Source organism: Ricinus communis, chromosome 7 (assembly GCF_019578655.1).
Source record: "Ricinus communis isolate WT05 ecotype wild-type chromosome 7, ASM1957865v1, whole genome shotgun sequence".
NCBI classification, from domain to species: domain Eukaryota; kingdom Viridiplantae; phylum Streptophyta; class Magnoliopsida; order Malpighiales; family Euphorbiaceae; genus Ricinus; species Ricinus communis.
In genome coordinates, this window is record NC_063262.1 from 26,897,602 (window position 1) to 26,922,862 (window position 25,261).

General features: G+C 30.6%; 3 protein-coding genes and 1 pseudogene across 6 annotated transcripts; all 4 read left to right on the forward strand.

Annotated features, from left to right (window-relative positions):
- Positions 1–2,653: 2,653 nt before the first annotated feature.
- On the forward strand, positions 2,654–6,823 carry LOC8276151. Of its 4 annotated transcripts, XM_048377312.1 has the most exons (4): positions 2,657–2,897; positions 3,300–3,418; positions 4,926–5,009; positions 6,259–6,823. In XM_048377312.1, coding segments are annotated over exons 1-4 (381 nt in total). In that variant the 5' UTR covers positions 2,657–2,721; the 3' UTR covers positions 6,261–6,823. The 4 variants fall into 4 exon arrangements, with proteins under 4 accessions (XP_048233268.1, XP_048233269.1, XP_048233270.1 ...); XM_048377311.1 differs by lacking the exon at positions 6,259–6,823 and having other exon boundaries at positions 2,654–2,897; positions 4,926–5,406; XM_048377313.1 differs by lacking the exon at positions 4,926–5,009 and having other exon boundaries at positions 2,659–2,897.
- A 1,831-nt stretch (positions 6,824–8,654) lies between these two features.
- Positions 8,655–9,426, forward strand: LOC8276465 (transcription factor bHLH168). The gene is made up of 3 exons (XM_048376956.1): positions 8,655–8,777; positions 8,912–9,259; positions 9,328–9,426. Exons 1-3 carry the CDS (start codon positions 8,655–8,657, stop codon positions 9,424–9,426), a joined length of 570 nt encoding a protein of 189 aa, XP_048232913.1.
- Positions 9,427–19,055: 9,629 nt separating this feature from the next.
- Positions 19,056–19,817, forward strand: LOC112535771 (annotated as a pseudogene).
- Positions 19,818–21,818: 2,001 nt separating this feature from the next.
- On the forward strand, positions 21,819–24,629 carry LOC8276467. Its single transcript, XM_002525341.4, has 4 exons — positions 21,819–23,106; positions 23,252–23,446; positions 23,530–23,621; positions 23,713–24,629. The coding sequence occupies exons 1-4, from the start codon at positions 22,333–22,335 to the stop codon at positions 24,461–24,463; spliced, it is 1,812 nt and encodes a 603-aa protein (XP_002525387.1). The 5' UTR covers positions 21,819–22,332; the 3' UTR covers positions 24,464–24,629.
- The last annotated feature ends 632 nt before the right edge of the window (positions 24,630–25,261 follow it).

Below are 25,261 nucleotides of genomic sequence, written 5' to 3' on the forward strand. Positions count from 1 at the left end.
TAATTTTTTTATAAATACAGGATGACTTTTTATAATAAGTTTTTTTTTATATATATGTCTTAATTTGTAGATATACCAATTTTATTTAACTTGCATAGGAGAAGAAACTTAATTTGTATAAGGGTAAATAAAATTCAAGCCAGCATATATAGCTAGAAGAGACCAAAATAAATAAGTTAATAAAATGAGTGGGGCTAGCTACAAGATCCCTCTCCAATATGATAACCATTAATTTGCCACTTTATCAGAATACTGAAGAAGAAGCCTGCAGGTGCAATATAGAAGCAGGGTTTCTCTATCGACCGACTGGGTTGGACCACTGACATAAAGAATGAATCCAGGCCATCCCTCACGATAAATTTGGTGGTTAGGTCACCATTAAAATTGTTCTTGTTCCAAATGGACAAACTATTGGCATTTCCTTTTCCAAGAAATATCATAATCCACCTTCAGATGTATTCAACAACCCGACCAACTACAGTACATCTAAAGTATTACTCTATAAATGTATGAAGATGGTGAAAAACACAGATGGGTAATGTCTCCCTGCAAAGGCAGTTATATATATAAATGGGAACCCGAAAAGAAAGAAAAAACAAAGAAGTTTAAAAGAGACAAGCAATTGGAAAGAAAACTTGGTGGTTTTTTATTTTTTTTATTTTCAATAATCACAATGCCTTGCTTCTTTAGAGGATATGTGAGTTTATTAGTATATATTTGAAGAGATTATGCTGTGACCTAATTAAATAGAATACAACTTTCAAACTGACAATGGCTTTGAAGTTAGTTTTTATTACTTCTATTCTATGACGCATTAAAGAGATTCACTGACATGAAAGTTGTGGGTTTTCTTGAATCTGTGACTATATTAACTGTGTATCAAGTTGTAGCTATAGCATACAATTTTGGACTAGGATTAAATTCATTGCATTGAAGTTATTGATGAGAAGGGTAATTAAGATATCACAGACGCCATCTTACTAAAACAACAAATGCAATGACAATAAGAAGATATACCTCTCATGGAAAAAAATGAAATTTATATTATTTACATGTCATGTCTGAATGACTTGATCCATTGAGATACGCAGGACAACAAAGAACATGAACAAAATTGACAATTCAATGGTTTCACTAAGCCCTTGTCCCATGACTCGTCAGTATCCCCAATGAACAAATGTAATAGAAAGTTTATAGTACACATGATGATAAGTTGTTGTTATTTTTTTCTCCTTGCCCTATTCTTTTAATTACTTTATTAAGTTGTTGTTTGGATGGATATGTTTTAAATTCTTTAAAGATTTTGTAATATTTTGAAACTTCTAATTTTTATACGGTACAGAAATACTAACAAAATATTAAAATTCTTAAAAGCTTTTAAAGATTATCAAAATACGTTAAATGTCTATTTACTACATTGGACTGAAGAGATAGAGTTTAAAAATTCTATATTTGCTTCTAAAATTTTTATTTACCATCCATTATTTTTAAATAAAATAAAATAAAAAATTCTATTTTACCTTTATTGATTTTATTTTATTTTATTTTTGCCAAATAGAATGTAGAGAAAAGTATTTGCTACTGCACTTCTTTTTATTACTTTCATATTATAAGGCACTACTATAACTATTATCATGTTTAGATGTGCTTATTGTAGCAAAAAGAAGATGCCAACTCCAAAAATAAATACTGAAATAGAAAAAGCTGTACACTGTACTAATTATTTCAATATATACTTGGGTACATTTTCGGCTAAAAACCACCCATTCTCACCTTTTTTGTCTTGTTTAATTTATTTTTTTAACTTTTCATTTTGTTATTTTTGCTTGATTTTCAGAAATAAAGTACATATCTTAGAATCTGTATATGGCTTTTGTTTATTTTGTAGATGAATTCCATGAGTGTTATTATCTTTCTCTTATGAAGGTTGATTGGTTTCTTTTATGGGAAAATTATCTTTTCTTTTTAAATGGGAGTCATAAAGAAATCTTTTATTAATACCTGAACGATTATACCTCTTTAAAAATAATTTATGGCTGATCATAATTACAGAATGAAGTATACCTCTAGTTGAGATGAATAAAAAGAAAGACAATTACCTTGTTAAAACATACAGGGTTTATCTTTATGTCGAAGAATATTTTAATATATTTCTTTACTATATTTAAGTTTATACTCCTTATGATGTACTTGTAAATTTCTATGACTGGTATTTTTAAAATATAAGGATGGCAACTCCATTAACAACTTATGTAGATTCTGGAGTCCATTGGTCACATCTTTAAGCTACCATTGCATGACATGTACCTGTCTAACAGGACAGTAAGCACTTGCAAATTTAGTATCATCTTTACTTTGATGTTCCTTTCTTTTTCTTGGCAATTAAATAACAATGAATTATGAATTTCTAGCCTCCTGATCTATGAGGTAGACGCTCAGACTTCAGACTACTGAACTTATCATCCAAATATTCCACTTTTTTTTTTTAAAAAAGATTTATGCCTCTGGGTTGGGTTCACGCGATAAATGGGCCAATTTTATGGTAGGATGCTGATCTTTAACATCAACCTCGGACTGTTGAAACTTTCAACAACCTAACCTGTTTTGGGTCCATATCACAAAGGATGGAAATCCAGCCCATAAACAGCAGTAAGAACAACCCTTTGTTTCATCGTGGAAAGAGAGAGTTGGAGACAGGAGAGAGGTTTTGGTTCTGTAAAGATGGCGGCTATTGGTGCAAGAAGAACCCTGCAATTATCTTCAGCTTCTGCAAAAACCCTTTTAACAAATTCGACAAAAAAGGCTCCAACTTCTTCTTTTGCTTCTAAAGCTGCTACCTCTGCTGGACTCTCCTCTAGGCCCTCCTCCTCTACTCGATTCAAGCTCAATTCCTCTAGGTTTGCTTACATATTTTGCATATATATAATTAGACTTGCATTTGCTTATCCTTATGTTCTTTTCCCATTTTGTTATTTTCTTGATTCATAAAGAAAACACATTTGCAGAGGGATGTGTAAGGAAAAGGAGCTTAAGGTTGCTTTCTGTTTTTCCATAATTTGTGGCTTGCTTTGGTAATTGAGTTATAGATTATAAGCATTCCGTGAGGTAAATGAAGTGCAAAGCATAGGCTTTTTTGGGATTATCTATTTAGTTCCTTTATGCATGTATGTGAGTGTGTGTTTTGTGTTTGTTTGTAGAATACACATTGATTATCTTATAGAGCATTGACTTTGTTTCAATGTTTTGGAATACTCTTTATGGCTGTAGTCCTAAGAAGTATCATTGTGTGGCCTTTTTAGGCTTCCTCTGGAGTTGGGTGCTGCACTGTCCTTGATGCCAATGCATAGTGTTACTGCTTCTGCCTTGTTTACCTCATTACTATCCTTGCACAATCAGTCTTGGGGATGTCTATCTGAAGGTATTCCTTGAAACAATAGGTTTTAATTATTTTTTATCTTCTATTTATGTAATGTGATTTGCTATGTTATAGCCATCAATATGATGTTACCAAGTGAAATATCAATCTAGCTTGTAAGTGTAGTGTGTTTCCAGGAAATGCTAGTCTTTTGTTACATTTATTAAGGTTTTGATTTTTGATGGTTTCACCGTTCTTACATAGATGAATGTTGGCCTTTCTTTAACCCCTAATCTCCTTTTTCAAAATTCTAGGAGAGTTCAATATTAATATCTTGGTTACTTCATTGAATACCTGAAATTATCTATAGGAAGATGCTATTTTTCTTGAATCAGATAATTCAAATCTTGTTGTTGAATTGTCTTTTCTAAAGCAGAACAGATTTGTTATCATGTGAAAACTTTTATATGACAGTTGTAGAAGAGTATTAAGAGCACGGTTAAACTTTTTGGTGTCTTACTGCCTTGTTGGCCAGTCAAATGAATTGCAAACTGATAGTAAAATTTTATGCTGGGCAAAACATCTTATCTGGGGTCATGTTTTATAGAAGAAGATGTAGAATATGTTTGAAATGGATTTCCTTGTCTTTATTTTTGCAGACAAGTGCAATGACATATGGATTGATATTTATTAATAAATAGAACAATCCTCGAACTTTGACTTTGTTGATCCTTTTCTGAGCTAGCCAATCTTAAAGTGGGCCAAGAGATTTTGAAAAAGTATTTGATGTTGTAACATATTAGACCTTTTCCATGTCCTTGTGCAGCACGGCTAGGTTTCCCTATCTACATGGTTGTTCTGGAAATTGTATATAATAACTCTGCCGAAATATAGTAAGGACAGACAAAATAGAAATTGTAGATAGGATTTGTCACAAACTTTTTTCCACGACTAGGGGGCCACCTTATTGTAGTGACATGGAGCCTTCTCTTTATCACATTGCTTTTACACTGGATATTGCCTGGTTTTTTGGGCCTCCTGATGGCATTGGTGGATCCATATTGGCACATTTCAAAATTGATATTTGTTAGAGAGCAAAATTCCTGGGTTTTAAGCTTCATGTGGAAACTAGTGGGAAATTGTGGACTAGGAAAAGTTAAGTGGAGTTCCTAAATCTAGTTGAAATTCTGATAAGGCTTGAATAATAATAGCAACAAGCCAATTCAAATTCGACAGATCAGCTTGGAAATTTTTCTTACAGAAGCTTACTACCCTTTTATGATCCTTTCTGGAAATATTTTAACATTGCTTTGACTCCTTTGAAGTCGTTCATGGTTTCGGAACTTACAAGGGACTTATTTTCATCTTTGTTACTCTATCATGTCATTAGGAGTTTTTATACAGGTCTAGTTTTCATTATTTTCTGGAACTAAAGCTCTCTGACGGGGCAAATCATAACTTGAATGAATTTGTAACCAAGCTCTGTATCCACTTTATAGTATTAAGTGGCCCTCATGATTTTATGAGGGTAATTTGACTTGATGTGATTGGTGTAAATTGCTTTTCCTAGGTTTAAATGGACCTGATGACTTTGTGGTAGTATTCACCCTGAAGCCTCTAGTTATAATCTGTCTTCAGAAGAGCCATTTGAATTGTAAGTTTGTTAACCTTTTCTTTGTTATATTGTCAGGATTCGCAACACCTCTATAACATGGCCTGTTGGCTTCTAGTATAGCTACCAGCAAGATGATCATCAACAGATGTTATGTAGCATGTTTATTTCAGAATTAAATTGAAGCTTCAAACAGAGGAGTACCTTTTTTGTTTTTTTGTTTTTTTTCTTTTTTTTTGAGCGGTCTGTTGTTCACTGTATGTCTAAGGAGTTGCTGAGTTCTGAAGGAAATACAAGTTGCCGAATAACCATGCCAATTTGCAATGATACATTTTGTGGCTGGTGCTTGATGCTTTTAAATTTTCTGCATTCACCAGTCTTCAAATTGCTTAATCTGTATCCTGGAAGAAGGATTAATAGTTACTAACTATTGTCAGTAGCATCCATATTTGATGGTATTTTGATCACTAACACCACAGGAATCTCATGAACTTCCACTTCAACCAATTGTAAGAAAAATTTGGATTATGAATTTGTGCGTGCGAGGTTGTGTTTAGCGTGTTAATTTTCTTCCTTAGACATAAACAGTGCTTGCTTTTGTTTTCTCTTGTTTAATTAGCAGTGTTACTGTTTCCTATTCTCTCTTCTATCAGCTTCCTATTTCCCTTCTTTGATTCACCCCTGTAGGTTACTAGTATTTGTATGATTTTCATTGCTAAAATCAATTTAGCAACGAATTATTTTCTCAGTACAATGTTCATGAATTCCCTATTTCACTAATTATGTCAGCAGAATATGGAAATGTTAGCTGGAAATTATAAGGCAAGCTGTTTCACCATGATCTACCAGTCGACTGTACGACCATATAAACATTACTTTTTACTCAAATTATATATAAGGTAAATTAAATTATTCAAATAAATGTGCAAAAGAAATACATCTTAATATGAAAATGTAATCATAACCTATATATTTTCATTTGTATAAGTTAAATTAGTAAATAAGTAAGACATTTATATAATCAACTTCAGAGTTTAAATCTTATAAAATCCAATAATAACAATAACAAAATTTAGATTTGCCCCGTTAAGAGACTTGATAATATTTATATATCATTTACGGAAAAGGGTTTAAGGAACCAAAAGAGATTCGATGTTGAGTTGTTTTTTTCTTGGTCAATAGCCTAATCAAAGAGGGAACAAAAATTGTGGCCGCCTACTACTAGTAGTGTCATCGTCATTAGTCTTAGTTTGACCTTACATTAAATCCATATAGTCTCTCACAATGGCAGGAAGCACAGAAATGCTTTTTGGTGGTGAAAGCATGGAGGGAGCCTTGTAATGAAGGAAACCAGATCAAGAAAACCTCAACTGCAACATTGATTCTGAAGCTGACAACATGATAATCGGGTATATGCGATATGGTTGCATCATCAGGGGGATGATTGTGAAAGGATCAAGAAATGAAACGATTTCTGCTTCTCTCGATCCTTTCCTGGCTGAAGCTTTTATTTCTCGAGAAGCTCTAAGCTGGAATTGAGGAATGCTTGTATTGAGTCCGATGCTCTTCTTCTTCTTCTGGTTAAGGTTAATGCCCTTCCTGGGAACTTTATTGACTCTTCTTATTTTGGAATGCTTGTTCAGATTGGATAATCCTTGACAAGGACTTAGCTAGTTATCTGTAATTTCAGCGAACTGAGTTGCACATGCCCTTGCAAGGAAGCCTGATTCTGAGAGTTAAGAATCTGTTCCCCCTTTTTTCTTTTGGATGTTTTAGCTATTGGTTTGTCATAATGAAGAAAAAAAAATTTGTCACTCCTAAATTAACTTTTGTTTTCACCTTTAAATTCTTTGCTTTAATCATGTCGTCATGCTATCAACTGTTTATAGACTGCACATTTTAATAATGTAAAAGGCAAAAGGTGCAAGTACAACTTCAAATTTTTAGCCAAATCTTAATTAAGCCCTTTAATTTTATGTTAGAATAATTAAGCCCTTAAATTATATAATATGAAACAATTAGACCCCTCTATGCAACTTATTTATTGCTATGGTTAACTATTTTAGCAAAAGGTACAAATAACCCCCTAAACTTTTGAATAAATATTAATTAAACCCTTAAACTATAAGTTAAAATAATTAAGCCCTTAAACTAAATAATATAGAATAATTTAATCCCTTTATACAACTCCATTACTACTACGGATAATTATTATTATTGACAACGACCCAAATAAATTGACAAGCAATAACATAAAGACACCTGATTATAAATTTTATTTTTTTTTTATATTTCTAAAAGATAATACAAAATAAAAACATAATACAAAGATTAAAATATAATTATTTCAACAAAAAAAAAAAAAAGATAAAACCTACATGTGAAAAATGAAGGAGTTAAAAATAAAATCTAGGTGTGAAAATTGAAAGAGTTTTATCTTTTTTCTTTTGTTGAAAAAGTTTAAGGGCTTAATTGTTCCACCTTATAGTTTAAGGGCTTATTGTTCTACCTTATAGTTTAAGAGTTTAACTGAGAATTAGTAAAAAGTTTAAGAGGTTATTTATACCTTTTGCCAAAATAGTTAACGCCAAAAGTAATGGAGTTGCATAGAGATGTTTAATTGTTCCGTATTATTTAGTTTAAGAGCTTAATTATTCTGACTTAAACTTTAAGGGCTTAATTAAGATTCAAGTAAAAGTTTGAGGAGTGACTATGTAAAAGTAAGCCTGAATGATTTTGCTAAGTCGGAATGAAACATGCCTGAATGACATTAAGCAACTATGTCAGAGACTAATGTCAAAGGGTGTCATGTTATTAGGGCAGGGAACGGTGTTCCCCACTATTGGCTGCAAAGCGCCTTTATATATTGCCAGCAATGCCTGTTTATTACTTTTAGTAGCATATTATTATATGCCACCCATTTTATCCAAGAAAGTCTACTTGGCAAGGAAATCTTATAACGTCCTCAACCAACTTTTTAACCATACACCTTTTTTATTAGAAAAATAATATTTTAAATTTAGAACTCTACTTTGTTTTTCTTTCTTAAAATATTTATAAATTTAAAAAGATAAAAAAAATAGATCTTAGAGCATTTCAGGAACACTTTTTCTCTATTAAATTATAATTAAATTACCTCCTAATTTAACTTATCTTTAAATGCATGTATGTTCTAACAATACTTTTTATTTTACTTCTTAATTAATTTTTTATAAAAAATAAAAATTTATTTACTGACATTCATTCAAAATATCTCAACCTTGGATTGACTTTAATTATTAATATAATTTTATTAAACTAAACCGAAATAATAACATGTCTACTTAGTATTTTTTTTAAAAAAGAAAAACAAGTTAGACTATATAATGAAAAAAGAAAAACAAGTTAGATTATATAATGACTTTAAGAGAATATATTACACGAACACATAACAGCAATTTTCTTTGGTCAAATTCACCGGCTTAGTTTGTCATACGCACCGTTTTTTTGTTGAGTACACGAGCTCTTTTCTATTCCTTTCACACCCCGCAGAATTCTCCATCTTCCTTCGTAGTCATATCATATAATTATAATCTCCTATTTATTTGTGACAAGACCGTATGAAAAACAATGCTAATCCGATAAAACATTTCCATTTTTGGAACTTATTCTTTTTGTGGGTTTCTCTTGCTTGCTTTATAGGTTAATATGGAAAAGAACACTAGCTCATCAATCAGACTTCAACGAAGCATGAAAGAAAGAGATCGAAGAACTCAAATGAGACATCTCCTTTCCTCTCTTGCTTCTGTTCTTAGTCCCCAGTTACCCAAGGTCTTAAGAATATATTACTACTATACTATATGCTCTTCTAATATATATTTAATTCATGTCTATGATAATCAGGCTACATGAGGACTTCCTAACTCTAGAGACACTCTAATAGTTCATTGCTTTCTTGTTTACAGGTGTCAATGCACTTGCTGCTTGATGAAGCTATCAGTCATGTGAAGCAGATGCATGCTAGGATAGACGAACTGAAGCTAAGGAAGGCACAAGCAGCTGAAGGATATGTTCAGATTTCTCGCATGGATGATCAAGTGGCTGAAGACAATAACTTAAGAATAGTGAGACCGGTTCTAGACATAAGATCTACTGCTCATGATTCTATTTTAGAAGTAAATTTGATCAGTGGTTTGAATAAGAACTTTAAATTACATGATGTTATCTGTGTTCGTCAAGAAGAAGGAGCTCAAGTAACGAGTTTTTCATCTCATAAAGTTGGTGATCGTGTAATCTATACAATTAAGTTTCAGGTAAATGTTTGCAAATACATTTTCAAATATTAATGTTGCTGTCATCATCCAATTAACTATGTTTGCAGGCTTTTTGTCCTAGAATTGGAATTGAGACGGTGAGAGTTCATGAAAGGTTGAAAGGATTAATAGTTCCAGGTTTGGTTACCCCAACCAGGAGTTCGTAGACAGATACAGAGGATTAAACCAGTAATATCCAAAGCACGGCGTCAAATGATGGTAGATTTTCTTATAACAAATCTTCAATTCTCTCTTTCCTAGTTGTTCATTAGGGTTAAATGCCCCGCTGGTACCAAACCTTAGCCACTTATATTCATTTGATACCAAACCTTCAATTTGTTTCTTTTTGGTACTTCTTCTATTATTTCTATTACTTCCACCAGTACCAATAAGGATTTCGGTAGTTATTTGATGATGTGACTGCCGAATTTATAAAATACCACAGATCTGTTGCCACATGTGTTGCTGACTCCTTTATTTTGTCATAGTCAACAAATAGATAACCCTAATCTCTTCAAACAAAATCAAATATCTTCTTTATCTCTGTAGATCGGCATAGGCAGCGGCAACTGCTGTTCACTGCTCTTCTCCATTTCTGTTTTAATCAATCGCAGCAGCAACCGCTCATCATCGTCTTCGTCCTTATCAACTGGAAACAACAGTAAACATTCCAATGACCTCCTTCATACAAGGCCGGCGAGTAGGGGACTTTTGCAAACAGAGAAGAGCAACAATAATGCATAACAGAGCTTGATCTCGATCCAAACACTGTACAGACTGGTCAACCAAATCAAGAAGCTTTCCTACACGGGCAAGATGACGAGCCTAGTGTATAAGATTGACATGCTGAAACTCGGACATTGTAAAACTAGTAACCTGAAGTGGATGCCTACCAGCAATAAGAACTAACAAAAGAACTCCAAAACTATAAACACCAGACTTATCTAATAAGAAACCTCCGCCTCCATACTCAGGAGTAACATAACAAACGGTTTCTCTCATACTCAGAGTACTACTAATTCCATCGGTCTGCTATTGTTTTTGATTATGTGTTAAAAGATACTTGTAGAGCTACACACAAATTTATTAAGATTTTAATTGAGTCGATGAGAAAAGGTGGGATTCGGATTTGGATTTGGCAGCTAATTCAGTTCATGCTGATAATCAATAGGGTTATTTATTTGCTGATTAGGATAAGATAAAGAAGTCAGCAACACATATGGCAACAGATCTGTGGTATTTTGTAAATCAGACAGCCGTATCAACAAATAACTGTCGGATTCTTCATTGGTACCGGCAGAAGTAACGGAAATAATATGAGAGATACCAAAAAGAAACAAATTAAAGATTTGGTACCAAATGGATATAAGTGGCGAAGTCTGATACCAGCGGGGCATTTAACCATGTTCATCAACTATGATCTTTTCAGCCGTCAATCCAGGAGATTTGACAATCTAACCGTTGCTATGCAATCCCTTCCATCTTCTGTATTTCTGGTTAATTGGACTCAGATATGAATTCGAAATCATAACCCTTAAAGTTCTAAATAAGTCTTCACCTGTGACTGTAACGCAACCCTCCATGGAGCTTTTTGTACGTGTTGCATGCCTTAAGCTAGGTTTAGCTCCTGTTGCTTTACACTCATATTTCTGCAATTAAATTCTTATGGCTATACCAAAAACACGAGAGAAATACATCATATATATATGTATCTCTATGTAGAATTCTGTTTATTTTTTTCTTTTCTTTTTTTACTTGGGTTGTAGCATGAGGATGAGCCAATGTTCATTCCCTTGCTCGGATGTATTAGTTCTAGAATGGGGTCTTTTCATCGCCTTGTCCCCTTCTAATATAATAAAATTGAGCTTTATCGTCAGGAAAAAAAGAATGTACTGCATTATGTGTTTTTCAATTATCTGGGATAAATTCTCATTGCTTTCTGTCTTTTGAATTTTAATTATCTGTTAATCTACTGCATGTGTTCCTCTATAGATATATGCAGAAACTCATATAACGTTGATCCAAATAATTTTGTCCACGAATGTCTATAATTCAGGTGGTGGATTGTCTTCCTATATCTTCTTCTTCACACACTTCACCATTGGCAAAATATAAAACTGGAGGTTTTAAATCCTAAATTTTTCTCTTGTTATTAAATCTAGCATATAATTTTTAAATTTTTAATTACAATACCATATTTTAATATTGATTTCAATTTTAGTACTTAATAAAATTATCTATCAAATTTACTAGCTTGACGTGAATTCCGACAAAAAACAAAAAAGAACCGAGTCAACATTAGAGTTGTTGATTCATTCCATTACTAAAATGTTATTATTTAAATATATATTTTTTTATTTTCTTAATTTTAGAGTCTCATTAATCTTATGTGCTTATGACAAGATTTTAATAGTGACGGTGCTGACTTAATTTCTCATTTTTATTGTTGTCTTCGGAGTTCACGCTACGTCAATAAATTTTGTCAATAATTTCACAAGAGATTAAAATCAAAATCAATGTTAAAGTTTGATGCCAAATTTGAAAAATTAAACAGTACATACTAGATTTGATCATAAGTGCAAAGTATAAGATTTTTGTTGACAATTGAACCAATTTAAAATGATAAAAACTAAAAAGAAAAATTTATAATGGATTTATTCAAAAACAAATTATATATTAGTGTTTTACTTTCTCTGTATTTTATTATTATATCTCTTTGAATTTTATGAATTGATTCTTTCGGTGCCTTAGTTTATTAGCTTCATCAGATCATGACTCTTTGTTCATCGGTTTGGATTTTCTTTTACTTAAAGTTGAGTTGTTTTAGCCTTATTTTTTTGGTATACTTGGATAAAGCCTATTAGTTTGGGTACATAAACTCAAATGTAAGTTTTTCCCATTTATAAATTAATAGAAATCTTGATTGCTATCCAAAAAAAATTATTAAATATAAAAAGTATACTCTAATGAACTTAAGCTAAATATTTAGCTTTTAATACATTAATTAATTAAAATAATACATATATATAACTTCTAATAGTTTACTTGCTTATATTCTAGTTTTCTTTAAAATATTTCTCTAGTAATTAATAATTATAAGAATTTTATTAAAACATATTAATTTCTAAATAATAGAATTTATTAATTATTCAGGATTGAAATAAGTTAGTCTTTTTAAAAATTTATTAATACAACTATTAATTCATTAAATATCAAATATAAAAATACTGATTAGATATAGTCTTTTTATGAACTTATTTTGGGTCCCTTATTTATTAAAAGATTACAAAAAATTTCCCCTAAATTTAATGATGAATTAATTCAGGCCATGATATCTACTATATCAAAAGTGAATAACATTTAAAAATTAAGAAATACAAGTTGTTAACAGTTTTCTTTATTTAAAAAATTTATATATAAGAATTTGGTTAATAATAAATTGCACACATATAATAACAATAAGTTAATAAAAAAAATTCTTAACCAAATAAAATTGTATAATTTTTTGCTGTGTTTAAGACATATTAACAATTTAAAATAGATTAATAGGAATATTTTTCTTAATCTAATCAAATTTTCAATATTAAATTCTATAATATAAAATAAAATTATTTTACATGAATGGAAACTAATTTTATGATACACTAATAAAGTTATCACTTATCAATAAAACAGAATAGAAATATATAAGCATGAAAGGGAGAATTTTTAAACTAATTAAAATAAATTAATAATTACTAATTTTATTCTAATTCTAATTCTATATGTAATTAATTTAATTTTTTAATCTTAATATAAATCATAAGTGGCAAGAATCTCACGATAATAACAATAATAAATAGAGTCATTGTATATGGTTCTCTCTGTAAAACCTTCCTTTGATATTGTTCACACAAGGGAGACTTCGAAGTACTGCATTGTTTTGGCAGATTATCCATCTCTTCCTCTAAGTCTTTCTTAAACATATCTTTTTCAAGAAAGAAAAAAATAAAAGGGGACCTAATAAAATTAATAAGGCATTAATATAATTCAGTTTTAATTATATCAAAACTTCATAAAACATTTTAATCCTATAAAAATAGATGAATTTATATCACACTATATATTCATATAATGGAGTTCAAATTAATATTTTATTGATATATTAATTTTATTTGTAGGATTATTTACTATTTGATACCTTTTGTTAATGTATTTCTTCTTCTTCTTTTTTATAAAAATTTATAATAATAATTTAGTTCGAACTTCTCCATCTTAAAGAGGTTGAAATTATATGTATTTAGTTCATTGCTTGTTTATGTTTAATAATTTTATATGTATATTAATATGAGAATTGGATTTAGCCGAAATATAAATATCATATAAAAAATGGTATATTATTGTTACTATTATTTTCTTTTCCAAAGAAAAAGAAATTCAGTAAAGAGATGGACAGATAATTTCCATAATAATATTGAATTCATTTATTTTTTATTAATTTATATATTTAGTAATGAACAATTAATAAAATATGAAAATATTAATTATATAGTTACTTTTCACGCAAAATGCGAGTATTAAAATAATTTATAAATAGTTTCAAAAAAAATAAAACTAATTTATTAATAAGACAGAAATAATTTTTAGTTAGCTATAAACATTTTGGGCGAAAAATGCACTTATCTCTTTATATTTTCATAAAAATGAATTAATAATAAAAAATTCTCTTTTTTCTTTTTTAACAAAAAAGCAAATATTGAATTATAATAATAGTTAATAAAAATAGATACAAGCAAGAAGCAATAGGCACGTGACAAGTTAGATCCAATTAGGCATACTTTTAACTGTTGAAAAGTTGATGTTTGATGATTGAGACGGAGAGAAAAACGATAAGGAATATAAAATTCGGGTCTATGATTATTGAGAATAATATCATCACTGCCAAAAAAACGTGCTTTCATTCACATGCCTTACTGTTGTTGGCTGCTCGCTTTGGTTTTGCAGCTATCACATTGTTCCCAATGGCAATGGCGGAATTTAGGCCCCACGAAATTCATTTCGGCTCCGGATCTTCTTCTTCTTCTTCAATTCTTTTATTTGTTTACTCCAAAATAATAAAATTAGTACACTATAAACTGGATATATAATATTTAAACTCGATATTTAGTTGAATTAAAAGAGACATTTACTATTTTCTCTATATGCTTTTAAATAATAAAAATTATTGTGAACTTATTTGTTAGAAAAGTTCAAATTTAGACAAGTTGAGGGCGAAAATGACCATTTATCTCTTTTCTTTTCTATAATTCTTTTATTATATTTTAATAGAAATGTTTACGACTAAAATCACATAGTAAAAGATCTAGAATACTTCTATAATTACTCTTTTTCTAAATTTCTTTGACAATTTATTAATTTTTAAAACAGATGACTTTTGATTAAACATAATGTAATAAGGTGTTACACATATAAGACATTTTGAAAATTAGTTTGAAATGTTATATTTTAAGATAGGTGGCTTTTACCTTTCTTTGTTTAAAATAAAGTATTTGACTATATTCATCTACAATTATAATAATTTTATTCATTTAAATTTACATCTTAAAATGACTAGCAAAACAATTTCATTTTCACTATACCGCTATAATTAAAAAATTCATAATTTTATAAAAATAACAATTTTCTATGAACTTATTTCATAAATTAAAATAATTTTTATAAATGTACTACATGTGAAGAAAAAAGTATAAAATTATAAAATTATGATTATTTTCTAAAAGTTAATAATTTATAAAAAAAAAAAAAGAGTAAATTTGTGGAAAACAATACAATTTTTATTAGTAAAAGAAAATCCCATAATCCTTTACCCATTACATTCTTTTTCTAAATCTCAAAAAGATTCCTTTTGTTTTTCTTTGTTCCACATAATCTATCGTACGTGATCACTTTCTTTAGGTAAAATCACAGACAAAATAATGAATGCCAAAGTACTGGAATAGAAATTCGGTAGGTTGCAATCCCATGTTGCTCTCGTTTAACGAAGACTTGAAATTTGAAAATCACATCTTGTATGTGTCCCTCTTCTTCGTCAATCAACCCAAGAAATGTCCTTATTTTCAATTAACGAAGGCTTAGTTACCGGGAAGTATGCAATGAAGATAGTCACTTTGTATTTAAGGTAGATTTTGACCTATTCTTAGTTATATACTATTGAAGATTTCACCGCTTGACTATCTTTAATTATCTAGAGAATCCTCTCTTTTTACTATAAATTAAATAGAAAAATAAGACAGACATGTTCACCGACATATTACACAAATATAAAAGGAACTTGGCTCCTTAAATTTGCAAGTGCAGCCTACAGCAAAATAATGAGAAGTGGGTATGTGTAAGAAGCGTAAAAAGTGATGTGAGGGCAAGTGTCTGCTAGGGTGGGTACAGGCAGTCTTTGCCCCTCCATTTTCACAAACAAATAGTCTCTCCAAATCACGAACATACGTATCATCTTTTATGCTGTCCAATCTAATATTTGGTGCCAAATTGTCATATCCGCCATTTTCTCTCTTCAGTACCATTCGTTTTCCTTATCTCTTTCACACACCAACATTTAACACAGTGCTAACCCGACAAAACTTAACACTAGCTCATCATCTAGGCTTCAAGGAAACATAGAAAGAAGGAGATCGAAGAACTCAAATGAAACATCTACTTTACTCTTTTGCTCCTGTTGTTCGTCCTAATTAACGACCCAACGTGATAACTGAATAGAATACACCAATCACACTATGCCGAACAAACCGAATTTAACTTAGTAAAGCAGAATTATATGTAAACTAAAGACTAGTTCTAACTGAATTCTTATAAAGAAATCTTATAAGAATATGTAAAATATTCATCAAAATATATATATCATATTTACCAAGACTAATCCCAATAACCATGACATGAAACATGCAATATATGGTACAGATAATATATACAAAGTAGACAAGTCTTACTATACCTATATTTTTCGGCTAGTCAATGAGCCTCCTTGTGGAAGGCAAAATAATGACTAATGAGCCTACTTCTTGTGGTACAAGCAGAATTCCGGCCTTATAGGAGTCATAGAAAGCCATGACTTAGAATACCAATAAACATACCTTTACTAGTCATGAACTTTTACCAAACAATAACTTTCAAATCTAAATAGTTAACAAATGAATTCTTGATATTTGAAAGAGTTTACTATCAATATTCTTGTTGTTATTAATTATGTTGTTGTTGTTTTTATCTTTTACTTAGTTGAATTTAACTAATAGTTGTATTGAGTTTAGATATTAGTTCCGTATGCTCGATCATTTGAAGATTTTATATTTAGGTTTAAAAGTTTAATTTAATATTAGTGTTTTATTATATTATTTTAAATGACTTGGGCATGTACTAAAAAATTTAATTTTAAATATAATTATAATATAAAATAAAGTCAAATATATATTTTTTCGTGGATCTTTCATTTTTTATGTTCTTTCGGTAATCATTCTTATATCTTCATATTTTATCATTCCTTTTAAATTGTTTGTGCTCGGTATTTGTATTATTACTTTTCCTATATGCTTGGTTTGTTGTAGAAATCGGGTTAGTTTCCACTACAATCGGATAAATTCTACGAAAAATTACAACTAAGAAATAAATTCTTGGATAATTTTAGGTATAATATATCACATGTAAAATTACCCGACAAATAAGCTATTAAATAAACAATAAGAAAAGAAACACCAGAATTTAATAAGGTTTTGCCAAAATTATACTTACTTTCTCGAACACTGCCAAAATAATATTTTTTTAATTCAATAGAATTATAAGGAAATATTACTAAGAAGAGAAATAATTTAACCCATAGAAATATAAGGCCCATTGTTTCTTTCACACCTAGAAAATGAGAAAAGGCCTACTATTTATAGACTTGGGACCACTTTTTTTTTTTTTAGTTTTTAATGTGGGATAGGAAGTGAGCCAAAAATAACATGGTTCTCATCAATCAAATGGACCTTTACTAATGTTTAACTTGTCATTTTTTGGGTTAATATTGTTATGATTATTTCCTATGGATTTTGATTTTTCTTTTATATTTATATTAGAGATCTCGCATTGCTAAAAATGAGATATAAATAGCTTATAAATATTAAAGTCTATTCAAGTAGGAATAATGATATAAATAATTATTGAATTTTGTATTTAACTTCATTTGGTTATAAGATTTTAGCTTATTTCGTTTCAATTTAATTACGTTTGAATTTAGTCACTTTTACAAATAAAAAAATTGATATATTATAAAAATAACTAAAAAAAGAGTAATAATAAGAGAAAAATATGACATATCAATCTTTCATTGGCCAAATAACTGAAATGTAACCAAAATTAAAGTTGAATGATTGAAAAGAAATAAATTAACTTTTTAAATTAAAATGAAACTAAATATAAAGTTGAATGATAATTTGTGTCATTATCCCTACCAAATGGCTTGTTCAGTCATTTTGGTATTGATTGGATCCAAGCTTAATTTTATTAGTTGTCTATATATTTCACATATTTACTTAACTTTCATTTTAATTAATTAACTGAATTTCTAATATGATATCTAAACACGTCTCATATGATGTTTTACTTTTCTAATTTTTATTTGAAGGTTTATTCGCAATAATTTAGTCCGATATTGATGTTGTGTCTCAATCAATTTCAAGTTTGAAGATGAAAATATCAATTTCAAATGATAACTGAGCCTTAAAGTTAAATCTCAATTGCATTTGAAGGGAAATAGGAGTCCCATATTACTAATATATATATATATATATATATATATATATATATATATATATATATATATATATATATATATGCAAGGCACTTGCCATAACATCAAATAAAATGTTCAACCAACTAAATAACTAATTCTAATCATTTTAATATTGATTAGATGGATTGAATACCGATGCATAATGAACCATTTTGGTAGAGAATCGACAATTTCATGAGTATTGAAGAGAAAGGAATGTGAGAACTTTGACGTTATGGCAAGTGCCTTACATTGCTTACTCTCATTTTATGCTTCCAATTTACTATGTATCGCCACTTGTCATTACCGCATAAATTTAATGATGAATAATTAATGAGATAGGTAAATATAAAAAGTTTTAATCAATATTAGGAGATAGTGAATGCAAGGAAGGACTATTCTTTTAACTTAATCCTTAGTATTAATTTGATTATCTAGTAGAGATTAACGATTTTATGTATTAATTAATAATTACATATGAATCAGGGCAGAAGGGAAGTACACTGCTTAGTTGCGGCAGCATGCATACGAATAGACTTTAAATCAAGAAATGCCATGGAAATTTGATCTTTTGCTGTCGACTGAAATACTCTTGTCATTTATTGTTGATGATCTTCATCTAGTTTGCACCAACATCTGCCTCCAAATTTCAGAGTATCATGAATTTTCAAAGTTGAAACATCCTCAATATCCACTTTGAACGCCAACAAACCCAATTATTTACTGAAAATGGATATATATTATAGGGCAAAAGTTAATTTCCATGAGAGTATGACTAGCTATATATATATATATATAAATACAAACAGACACACACACCTCCTATGCTAATTGAGACTCTTAAGTTCTTCAAAGAAAAAAACAAAGAGATTCTTCTTAAGTACGCGCCCCATTTTTTTTTCAATTCCTGATCTCTCTTTCACACTGCAGTTTTTCTTCACGACTTACATTCAAAAGTCACATAGTACATTTATGTGTAACATGTATATGGGCACCAAATTCACTGCCAAACTACAAACTCCTCTGACAACTTACTTAGAATAATTTATTATCAGTCTTTTTGCTTCCCTTTAACATACTCTTTCTTCTTGTGTGTTTCTCTTTGGCTTTATTGATAAATATGGATAGGAACACTAGCTTATCATCATCAGCTAGAATTCAACGAAACATGAAAGAAAGAGATCGAAGAACTCTAATGAAACATCATCTTTCTCGTCTTGAGTCTGTTCTTGGTCGCCAATCATCCAAGGTTCTCAACAGTAGACTTGCAGTGCTGTATATGCTACTATATATATATATATATATATATATAGAACTTGAGACCTCCAAGCATTGGAGATGCTCCAATTTATGTAGTTCATTGGATTTTATTTTTCCTTTTTTTTTTTTTGTCACAGATGACAGTGCCTAATCTGATTGATGAAGCTGTCAAACATGTGAGGGAGATGCATGATAGGATAGAGGAACTGAAGGTAAGGAAGGCACAAGCAGCTGGAGGATATGTTCAGACTTCTCGCATGGATGATCAAGTGGCTTGCAAACAACTCAAGAATATTGAGACCGGTGCTAGACATAAGATCTACCGCTCATGATTCTATTGTAGAAGTAAATTTGGTCAGTGGGTTGAATAAGAACTTTATGTTACATGAGGTTATCCATGTTCTTCAAGAAGAAGGAGCTCAAGTTATATGTTGTTCATCTCATAAAGCTGGTGATCGTATTATCTATATAATTAAATCCCAGGTATCTATATATATCTACTAGTTTCTTGATTTAGTACTTGGGAGAATTGCAAATGCAAGTACGAATATATATATATATATATATATATATATATATATATATATATATATATATATATATATATATATATATATAATTTAACATGGTGCTATCCAGATGCATTAATTCATTAAGTAAACTATCTTTGCAGGCTATTTCTCCGAGAATTGGAATCGACACCGTGAGAGTTCATGAAAGGTTAAAAGGATTAATGGATCCAGGTTTGGCTACCGCATCCAGGAGTTCATAGATAGATACAGAAGACTAAACCAATAATAGCCAGAAGGAGTCAAAAAGGATCGTAGCCTTTGTTATAACAATTTTCAATTCTCTCCCCCCTTAGTTGTTTATAGAAGTTCACCAAGTATCATTATTCCTTCATTATATTTGCAGGCTCTTCTGTCTTGTTTTTAGTTACATGGACTCTAATACGAGTTCCAAACTTACAGTTCTGGAGAAATTTCCAGTATGATTGATGCAATCCGTTCATGATATAGATCTTTTTGTACTTGTTGCATCGCTTAAGTTAGCTTTATAGCTCATGTTGCTTTACACATATATTTCTGCAATAAAATTCTTATGACTACATCACAAACCAATTTTACCTTATAAAACTCTAATCAACATTAATATGAAATGGTTAAGGATTGATCTCTAAATCTTTTTATCATAGAAACCCTAACAAAATATTATGAAATAATCAATATTAATATACTTTCTTGGCAAGTTAGTATTAATCTATTAATAAATTTCTATTCCAACCTAAAACAAAAATGAAAATATACAGGATAGAACATAAAAAAGACAGTTGTAATACTGAGCTCGACTCATTAAAAAGTTCTGTCTTGCTCTAGTGTATTGACATGTTAGATGATGATGCTGAATTTCATTATACCCATTCAAAAATGCCCTTTTCCATATGCTATTTCATGGAAATATAGTAAGAAGTACCTCATGAATGAATGGGGAACTAAAAGAAATATAAAAATGAAAACAAACCCTTTCCTAACTTTTGTATAACGTATAAAAGCATAATTGCTAATTAAATTCTGATTTTTATGTTTTTTTAATAATTTTATTCAATTATTTTAAAATTTTAATATAAATATCTATACTTTTATTCAAAAACACTTTTTAATAGCAGGTTTTAAAATTAAACAATGAGAGAAATGATGTTGCAAGTCAATTCAGCCTTTCCAATATTAAAATTAGTGAGTTATTAAAAAATTTATTACATTTAAATGTAAAATATATGAAATAATGCACATATGTGAGATTTTTAATGATTATATTATTAAATTTATAATAAACTATTTTTACTTATTCATAATTATTATTCTTTTAGCAAGCATAATCGAGTTCTCACATCATTTTTTTTTATTTTGAAATTCAAAAATTATCATCGAAAAATATATTTTTTAAAAATTTTAAAAAATAAGATATTTATTTTAAAATTTTAAAATAATTGAATAAAATTATTAAAAAGTATAAAATTTAAGATTTAATTTGTAATTAGGCCATGTGTAAACGATAAAACTTGCATAATATAATTTTTTTTTTCTAATCTAAATATATGTCTCTTTCTATATATCAAAAATATTTATTTTTAATTTTAAATAATTAATACGAATTAATCATTCAATATTGCTGCGGTATATATAAGTAAACATTATTTATATAAGGCATAAATTCCTCCATATAATAGGATTATATTTATACACAGTCCGATATTTAAAGGCCCATCTAGGGTTATATTTTGACAAAGTCGAACGTTTAAAGGCCCATGTTTCTTTTGAGCATTTAAAGGCCCATCTTTATTCGAGAAGGAAAAAGAAGTAGGGCCATTATTATCAACAACTTAACTAGTGCGGCGTCGTTTCGTAGCAATCCCGCCCGGTTGGTTAAAAGTTCCAACTTTAGCATCGGTTCCTTCCATTATTTAAATCACAAGCGAAATACGTATGAGGAGAGCCAGCCAACAGCAACATTCTGTTTTTCATTTTTGTATTTATAATTCAAAATCATTATGAATAGACATGCTACCCACATGACCGTTGTTGCCTCAACGTTCCAAAAGAAAATCTAAATTTTTTAAAAAAGTTCATCCCTTTTTCCCACCTCTCTCTACTTACCGTTGCCAACGGCAACTCACTAACCCTACCACTCTCTCTCCTAATTTCCTTCTCGTTCTATCCTTCATCACCAGCCATGAAAAACCCTCCAACAATCTGAACTTTTCTCCATTCTTGATCTTTCTCTAGTTTCTTGGTTCTTGAATCTTTCTTTTCTCCAAAGGAGATTCTGGGTTCCTTATTGGACCAGTTCTATTGGGTTTGCTTTTCTTGACTTGGTTGTTATCATTCAAGAATTGAATTCTTGATGTGGAAAATTCTTTCTTGATTCTTGATTGAACCAGTCATATTGGGTTTTACGTGTTTTGATTTTGTAGCTGTCATTTTACTTAGATTCTTGATTTGAAGATTCTTTAGAAAAGGCCATGGCGGCATTGGCACCTGGAATTCTACTGAAGCTTCTGAATGGAATGAATACAGGGACGAAAGCCACTAGTGAACACCGGAGTTCGCTTCTACAGGTGACTGATATTGTCCCAGCTGACCTTGATGAGAAAAATCTCTGGCCTAAACATGGATTCTACATTAAAGTCTCTGACTCTTCACATTCAATCTATGTTAGTCTTCCTTCTGAACAAGATGACTTTGTTCTTAGTAACAAAATGCAGCTAGGCCAGTTCATTTATGTGGATAGATTAGAGCCAGGGTCTCCAGTTCCTGTTGTTAAAGGCGCAAAACCACTTCCTGGGAGACACCCATTTGTAGGTACTCCAGAACCGTTAATGGGTCTAAGAAGAAAGGGAGAGAAAGGTGAACAAAACCCCAACTCTAAGGCTCCAGGTCACAGAAGAGGTTCTTGGGGAACAGGGCAAAACCTGGAAAATGGGGTTTCGTCTCCGATGGTCTTGAAGCCAGTTCCATTGGATTTTGATCAGTGTACGCCAGTGAAACAGAGGATAAGTTGTGGGAAACCGGCCTCTCCGGTGATAAGAGGGAGAATAGGCAAAGATGGAAGTGCGAGTGCAGGAATTAGGTGTTCATTTGGTGGTGGTTTACTGGCTAAAATGGTAGATGGAAAGGCAGAGAGCCCTGCATTACTTAGAAAAAGCTGCATCGCAACTTCTGCGTCGAAGTTTCCAAGAAGCAAAAGTGTCTGTGAACGTGAGGCTAGGATCCCAGTTAGTCCCTTCAACTCATGTGTAGGTACATCTTCCTCAATTATGCATAACAAGTGATCTATTCTGTATGTATGTTCTGTTTTCTTCTGTTTACTAAGTTTGGAAAGAAATGGAATTCAATTTTCCTTAATATTCCTTGAAATAATAAATATTTGTTGTTCTATAGGAAAATAAAAGTTCAACTCCACTACCAAGTTTGAGAAATGCAAAGGTGGTAACTTCCCTCAAAATGGGTGGAGATTCGCAGAATTCCAACTCAAAGCCTCCACCGGAACTACAGTTTCAGTCTGGTAATTCTGCTTCTGATAATAGTACCAGTCTGCCTATCAATTTGCCAGGAAAATTGAGCATGCTTGGCAAGGTGAACTCAAGATTCCTAACCCTCTTTAACAAAATAAGTTTTACCATTCTTTAGCTCAGTGTGCTAATTTTTGTACTTAACAGGAAGCTGTGCAGCAGAGAGAAACAGCTCAGAAGATTGCACTCCAGGCACTTAGAGAAGCTTCCGCTACTGAGACTTTAGTTCGATCTCTCAAGTATTAGAGCTTCCCTTGTTCATTATTGTTATCTTTGTTTAATGCTCATCTTGGCGTGTGGTATTGAAATTAAGTTGAATTACTATCGCAGGATGTTTTCAAACTTGAGCAAGTCTGCTAGACCGGATGCCCCAGCAGCTTGTTTTGATCAGTTTCTTGAATTCCACAACCAAATTGTACAAGCTGTTACTGATATAGTATCCATTGAAGCAGCTACTTCAGCTGCTGAAATTGCTCAAAACCCAAAAGTTGAACAAAAAGATAATAGAAAGCAGCCTGAAGAGGAGTTCCCAATCTTACATGAAATCATACAGAACTCAGTGGACAGCCAATCGAGGAACTCAGAACTAAGCTCATCGAAAAGAAGAACAGCATTGTACAAATCAATCGCTGCATTTCCTGAAAGAAGCGAACAGCAGAAAGCAAATCTAGGAAAGCTCCTACGATCAAGTACGACTTTACAAAAGGCCGCCTCATCAGAAAGAAAAGGTTCATCTACTCCGCTCGGAAAACTTCCTCTTGAAGCTATCAATGAGAATGATGAAAACAAGAAACCAGGCAATTGCAGTTTAAGCAATACAATTAAATTGGGAAAACAGATTGAAACTGAAGCTGGAAATTGGTTCATGGAGTTCATAGAAAAAGCACTAGAAAATGGGATGAAGAAATCTAAAGCTACTAGTAGTACTACAGATGGGGATGCTAAGAAAGTACCTCAGTCGCTAATACTGAAAGTAATAAACTGGGTAGAAGTAGAACAGTGTGACAGCAGCAAGCGGCCAGTTCATCCCAAGGCGGCACAGATAGCGCGAAAATTGAGGATCAAAATGAAGAACCCTTGAAGAAAGTGTCTACATTGTATTATTGGACATATGTTCCTAGACTGTTTGTTTCTGCCATTGTCTGTTTGAAGTGTTGCATTTGTTGAACTTGACATTATTTTGCACGTATAAGAGAATTAGAATTTCAATGGCATTTAATATAATTGCTCCTACCAGATTCTATTAAGATGAAAAAATTAGACCTACACAGTTCCCCATTTTAATTAAATACTATACAGAAAGGCAAAGACTTCTCCCCGCCTCTGAAAAAGGGGAACCTCATAAAATCCAGGATTGGCAACTGAGGAGAGTGATAATCTTGCAAGTGATGTTTTGATGGATAAAAAGAAAAAAATAGAGAGAAAGGACGGAAATTAAAAAAGGAAGAGACATGAGCAATTAATAATGAACTCCTTTTAATGATTTTTATAAATTTTGGGATTCAAATAAATGTGAGATATGCGAATCTTCCGGCGGACTCATTTGAAGATAAAAAATATATATATTTGTTATCTATTTTAAATTAGAATTAAAAATAAAAAAAAGTACTCATACAATAAACATAAGATTATTTTGTATTCTTTCTAATATCTCTTCAAAATTATTCTATAGAAATTTAAATTCTATATGTCGATAAATGAAATCATATATTCGATAAAAATAATAATTAAAATTTATTTAGTATATGAATTTTTTTTAAATATTATATTAGTTTGATTGTTTGAGTAGAAATTGAATGGAAAAAAAGAAAAAATTCTTACATAGATTTAATGTATGTCCATACTTATACGTCAAACAGATAAATAAATAATACATAAA